General features: G+C 33.3%; 1 protein-coding gene across 1 annotated transcript; it reads right to left on the bottom strand.

Moving 5' to 3' along the window:
* Positions 1 to 1421: 1421 nt before the first annotated feature.
* On the bottom strand, positions 1422 to 1661 carry K441DRAFT_538116 (uncharacterized protein; the record flags this gene model as incomplete). The annotated part of the gene is made up of 1 exon (XM_067642514.1): positions 1422 to 1661. A coding segment is annotated over one exon (240 nt), but the record flags the coding sequence as incomplete, so codon positions are not given.
* Between the last annotated feature and the right edge of the window lie 5416 nt (positions 1662 to 7077).

The raw sequence follows: 7077 nt of genomic DNA, 5'->3' as shown, positions 1-7077 counted from the left end.
AGGAAAGGTTATATAAAAACAAGCAGCCGCCTTACTCTTAAGCAGTTAAATTAAAAGAGATAATTTATATTAGAGGTAAGTAATCCTAGGAATAAAGACTGTCCCTCTAAATATATTAATATATAATAAGTCCCGCTTAACCTCTAACCCCTCTTATAAGTTAGGCATAAGGCTTAGAGGTTAGGCCTGATTAATAGTTACCTTATATATATAAGAGCTATCCGCCTCTTTAGGTACCAGTGTAGTTTTTAATCATACGATAAGTAAGTATAAAATATCCTTTATCTAATAGAAAATGCATAAAATATCGCAATCGATAAGGATAAAGTGCCCTATACGGAGCTTTTCTACCCCAACTAGGCAGACGGTTATTAGTAAAGTTCGGTAAATATTATAGATATTGCAGATATTGCGGATATTGCGGATATTATAGTAGGAATAGGTAAGCATATAAGGTATTATAGGGGCTCCCCCCTAACTATATAATAGCTAAATACTTAGAGAAAAATCCCCTATTTCTCTTGTAATTCTTCTCTAATGCCAATTCTTTAAATACTCTGTTTTCTTAAGAGTTTCAAAATCTATTTGCATTCTGTCCTATAATACCGTACAATATCCTCCTAAAAAGACTCTCTCTGGGTTATCGCTTATCACTAAAATTAAGAGAATTTTGATTGCTATAAGCGAGAGCCATAGCCAGCGCTTTCGTTACTGTTCTTAAGACCACCACTAAAGCGCTATTATTAAAAATTTATATAGTGTCTTAGAGATAAAGTCCTTATACTTATCCTAACTTTTTAGTCGAAACATTATACTATTAAAATCCTTAGCGATCTTATTAAACTCATTAAGGTCTTAAGCTAAGGCTAGCTTTTTATACAATAATATACTTTTAGGCGTAGAACTCCTATTCCAATATCTCTCCTAAAACTCTTTAACGCTGTTAAGTATAGGCTTACGCTACTCCTTCTTTTTAACCTACTTAATATATCTTATATAATAGGCTGGATAAAAAATAAGCGCAGCGGCGTAAAGGGGTAAGTTATCCGTTTTATAGTAATACCTATTAAAGGTATTCTAGGCATTTTTAATGCGTTTAAAGAACTCCTTATTAGATATATACTCCTTCTATTATATATTAGCTAGGAAATAGAGAAGTAAGATAAACTAACCTAGGATTTATTAAGGTGCTTAATTATAATATCTATTATAAAGAGCATATTCTTAAGCGTTGCTTTATATCCCTAGCATTTTAGGGTTACCTAGTAGAATATTTAAAGAAATTTTTTTGTTATACAAAGAGCCTCCTAGTCCTTTAGACTAAGATAGTCCTTTTTAAGTATATTAAGGTTGCGCTTAGTATACGTATTAAGGGCAGACTCTTTCTAAATTACTACGCTAAGTATAAAATACTAGCTATTCTATCTTGTACAATTATTAAGCGGAATTCTTCTCCCTATAAGACTTTTAAACTCGCTTATATAACTAGCTAAGCTATAGGTATATACGGTAATATTATAAAGCTTTCTAAGTGCGCCAAGTTTCCAAAATATATTACTCTTCCCCCCCTCCTCTTCTAGATTAAACTCCTTTCCTTTTACCTTATCTTCTTTATATAACTTAATATTATTAAGACTAATTAAGTTTTTAAAAAGGAAAGCCTATATAGTAAGGTTTAGAATATAACCCTAATAGTGGATCCGTTAGTAAATAGGATTCTATTTAATTCCCTCTTCCTAAAAAAGCTAGTTGATTATCGTATAATAGAGCTTATTATTTACGGTATAGTTATTAGATATAACGGCACCTAGCCTTTACGTAATCCCGTAGTCCTTAAGTACTAAAAGGAGAGTATTCTATTACTTATCCCCGCTATAAGAGGCTACTATATAAAGGCCAAGGAGAGCGTTTATAAGCTTCTTCTAGCTATTAATAAAATGGCCGCAAATTATAAGGAGAAGGTAATTATTTAAAGAGGTCTAGATATTAACAGAGAGGTAAATACTTATTAATACAGATTGCAGCCTCTTTTGTATAATATCCTTTTACAATAACTATAAGTTATAGATCTTTTTCCTAACTTCTAAATAGGCTATAGTTATATAGCCGTCTACTTTAGGATTAATTAACTGTAGAAGGATATAGAATTCCGGCCACTTAACTATCTAAAATAGTAAGTTTTGTATAACAATTAATATAATAAGGGCCTTATTAATAACTTCCTTATTTAGGACTACTTGGAGTACTTCTAAATCTAGCTCTTCTATCTTATTTTAAGACGACGCTTTAAGGTAAAGATCTTTTAATTAATCCCGTATTACTTCTTTTATACGACTAGTTTTAGGCTTAATTATAATGCCATGCTTTAATACTAAGTGGTTTCGGAAGTTAGAAGTTAACTATGCAGCGTATAGCTCTATATAGTGTTTACAATAAAATAAAAGACGGGCTTTTTTATTTCGTATAGGCTTATTATTACTTAGTAGACGGGTATACTCCCATATTAAAAGAGCTGAGCGACCTCTTATATTTTTTAATTTGGAGGTATTAATAGAGTTAAGAGCTTCTAATTCCACTTCTAAAGCTATATTTTATACAATAATAATAAGAAAGAAGGTAACTAAAAATTTATTTGGGGTATGCTAAGACTTATCGCGATAAGGCTTATCCAAAACCACACTATTAGGTACACTATTAGGCTAACTTATATTTTAAGTGTATATATACGGAGTAGATACAACAATAGATTTAGTGCTTTTTAGTTATTGAGACTCCATTATACTAATACCCTAAATTAATTAGATACTCTATAGAACTAAAACAAAGTTAGTAATATATATATAGCTAGATAATTATAAGATACTAAGCTAATTACTAGAAAATGCTATTCTAAATAGTAATAAATAACTCCGCCGCGAATATTTTCTAGTAATTAGATATAATATACTAGGTAGTTATATACCTAGCGTATAGTAACAAGAATTAAGAGTATATTACTAAATATATAATATATAGGGAGTGCCTTATTATTAGACAAATAAAAGCTTTATTAGGGTATAGGTTGTTTCTTAATTAAATTTTGCTCTTATTTACATATTTAGTTTTCTAGTTCTTTTAGTATTAGTAAGGCAATTAGCCCTAAATTTAAATCGCGTTATATAAAGGTTAAGATTTTCTCCAAGTTAAAGATATAAGTTCTTTTACCCTTAAAGTCTATAGACACTAGGAGGAGTAGTCGCTAGACCTATCTAATAAGAACTCTACTTATTTTATCTTACAGCTTCTACAAGATTAAGGTATTATAGTCCTTAAAGGTGCAACCGATGTTATTCTAAAGTGGCCGTAAATTAACAAGAATAAGATTATACCAGTTTTCTTTTCTTTAAGGAAAAAAAGCTCTGCTTACTAATACCTTTAAAGTTTATAAATGCCCTTATTAGTTCTACTAGGGACGGTAGTTTTTATATTTTATATATTAAAGAATATAACTTCCCTTAATATACCCCACTCTAACTTAGATAATTACTAGATTAAAAATAGCTAGCTAATAACGATAATATTATTACTATTAGTTACTATTACCTTAAAGAAATCATTAATTAGAGATAGATTATATAGTATAACCCAGCCCTTTAAAAGGAAGAGACTAATAGAATATCTATTATTAAAACATGCGGAGGGGATATATAAGTAATTACGCCCACCGATTAAGCTAGCTCTTATTAAAATTAGTATTATTTAAGTCTAACTCCTACTATCGGAGAAGGGAAAGCAATAGTGGTTTATTATATATAGAATAGAAATAGGCCTACTTAATAAGTAGCAAGATGCAACTAGTTTATGTTATTTAAGATATATTTTATCTAATCTCTTTACTAAGAGTTCTAAAGCTGTGCCTACTAACCCTAGCCCGCTCTAAATATAAGATCCTAAAAAAGAATATTAGCGGCGCAAGGTTCCATCCTAAATTTAAAAATCTCCTTACTATAACCCCCTAGTTTACCTACCGGAAACTCTATATACAGAGCTATATATCTAAAATCCCCTTTAGCACTATTTCTACTAAACCTAACTATAGTGGCACTTAGTAACCCTAACCTAAAGTCCCTTCTAGCTTTAGGTTTAATAGAAAAATTAGTATATAGATCTATAGTAAATCTAAAACCCTCTTTAGCAGCGCTCGGTGCTATAGAGAACTTAAATACCCTTTTACCTTCTTATGCTTTAGGTTTAATTGCACGTAGCGCAGTACTTAGTGCTATAGTAAATTCAAAGTCTCCTTCTGCAAAAGACGTTGGGATAGGTATCTAAGTACTACCTTCGGCTTTTAAAGTTAAGGGGCCCATTTTAGCGCTTAGAGAAATGGATTCTCCTTAGCCACAGCCATTAAAGCTAGGTTTTAGCGAGTCTGTATAAGGCGTATAAATAGTAAAGTCTTCGGTTTGTTTTATTTAATTACTAGCCTCCACTAGTTATAAGTCTATATCTCTATAAGCATTTCTAAAATAATATAATTTATACTATACTCTTCTTAATATACGTTATAAATAGTGTAAATATTTAAGTCTGTGATAAAGCTTCTATACTATAAGCTTTCCGCTTATATTAAAGAAGACTAATAGAAGAGTTAAATTAGTGGCTGTATAGCAGACATATATCCTAGTCAAGATAACGCTTTAAAATCTTATATCTAAACCCCTCTAAAGTTTTAATATACTTATAATATAAATCTAGACGCTAGTAATTTCTATTATAATCTTTAATAGAATAAACCTACTTTTCTTTTGTCTTCGGGGGTTGAAAATATCTAGCTCCTACATAATGCTTAAGGGCAAGAATGTGACCGGTGACGGCCTCGGTGAAGGCGGCTTCGTCCACTTATATTATGGGCGATAGCCCAAATATCTCCTTTAAAACACTAACTTACGCAGCGAGATCTTTGTACAATATAAACGAACGGTATTATAGATCGGCATCTTTTCTCTTTAATAGATATTAACGTTTAGCACGTTGGGGGTAAGGTAGAGATATTTTTACGGATGTATTTATTGTATATATTAGTTTCTTTATAAATATTAGTATATATGCCGTCTATAGCGTACGAAGAGCTACTTACTACTATCCCATTTAAAAGCTGTCGGATATATTTAACAGGCGGGCGGTTGGTAAAACGTTATAAGTGCACATACTAAGGTTTACCTAGCCTACGTCCAAGGTCTCACCGTCTAGGGGATAGGCCCGTATAGCCGCACAGCCCGCCTAGTTATACACTTTCTAATCTTTTTATATTTAAAAATCAACCTTTTAATAAAATAACCTAATATTTATATACAATATATTTATATATATATATTTTTATTATAAATGACTTTTTTAAAATATTTTTATATACTTTTTTAATTAATTTGCTAACTAGTTTTAGTTTTAGGAACTAACTAGCTACGTAATTAACTGCGAGATAAAGTACGTGGGTACCTAGATAATAAGGTAAGCCTATAGGAGTTAGAATATCAGCTAGTATAGCTACATCAGGAAATTTTTTTTTGGGCACGTTGTCGCAAGCGAAAATCGGGGTCTGCAAAACCTGCGTAAGTCGCGATTTTAGCGATTTGCGGTAACTTGCGGCGATTTGCTACAAATACATAGGCTACCCATATAAATCGCCGTAAATTGCGACTTAAGTAGACCCTAATTTTCGGCTGCAATAAAAACGCAACAAAAATACTATAAAGCTCTACACGAAGCTCTACACAAAGCTCTGCACGAAGCTCTGCACAAAGCTCTACACGAAGCTCTAACACGAGGCTCTGCACGAAGCTCTCACACGAAGCTTGCACGAGCTCTACACGAAGCTCTACACAAAGGCGTACCAGCGGAGATTAGCCTACACGAGCTCTACACGAGCTTACAAAGGCTCATGAGGCTCTAAAGGCGAAGCATTCTGCACGAACTACACAAGGCTCTACACGAATACGTACAGAGGGCTGCACGGCCTTTCCAAGCTCTATTATAGCCGATATACGAAGCTTGCACGAAGTATTACAGAAGTATCGTAAGAGCTTTTCCGCTATATACAGTAAGCTCTACACAAGCTTGGCTCTGCATATATTAATATAAGCAGGTCGCTAGTAGGATAGCGGGCATTCCATTAGTCTATAAGTTCTAGCAGCATATCTTACACCTTTATTATAGGGGCCTGGTGAGGCGCAGTAAGCTTAGCTAGAAGAGAGGTCGAGTCGCCAGAGCAGACGACCGTACCAAAGCTAGACGACACCGTTCGAATATACAGCTAGCGAACGGCTAACAGGATTTAATACGATTTAATAAATAATTAATTAGGCCGAGGACCTTTAATCAGAGCCGCCTAAATTACAGACAAGTAGGCATAGACAGTTGCAAACCGGTAGGACCCGCTCTAATAGTAGGCATAGATAGGTATGTATATAGTTATAAGATAGATAGATAGAAAGATAGTAGATAAGGTAAGTAGGTAGATAGATAGCCAGGTAGTAGGTAGGTAGGCAGGCAGGTAGACAGATAGGTAGGTAGGCATGTAAGGCAGGTAGGTAGGTAGGCAGGCACTAGGCTAGTTAGGAAATCAGTACACGGCTAGCGATTATCGGGATACCGCCAATTGACGATTTGGAGCTTTTGCGAAAGGCTTCCCCTTCCTAAGTAGATAGCTCTGTATTTTATATAGTTATAATATAAATATATTTAAAAGTATATTATAGCAACCTATAGGGATATAGTTACGATTTATATAGTTTGTACAGTTTTGTACAGTTTATATAGTTTATACAGTTCGTACAGTTCGTACAGTTCGTACAGTTTGTACAGTTCGTACAGTTTATACAGTTCGTACAGTTTATATAGTTTACGCGCTATTTATTTATAAGGTAGCAAAATACTAGCATTTATTTGGTAGTTAAGCGTTTTGCCGCAATTTGCTATTGGATGCTGCAATTTTGTTACAAAACGTACGGTTTACGCGAATCGCTATGGACCATATACGACCACCGCGATCGTACAGTTTGCGGCGATTTGCCGCAAACCGCAACAACCAGCCACAAAAAA

The sequence above is a fragment of the Cenococcum geophilum genome (assembly GCF_001692895.1).
Source record: "Cenococcum geophilum 1.58 unplaced genomic scaffold K441scaffold_4, whole genome shotgun sequence".
Classification (NCBI taxonomy): domain Eukaryota; kingdom Fungi; phylum Ascomycota; class Dothideomycetes; order Gloniales; family Gloniaceae; genus Cenococcum; species Cenococcum geophilum.
The sequence above is the reverse complement of the archived record's forward strand: the minus strand, read 5'-3'. Positions and strand labels throughout refer to the sequence as shown.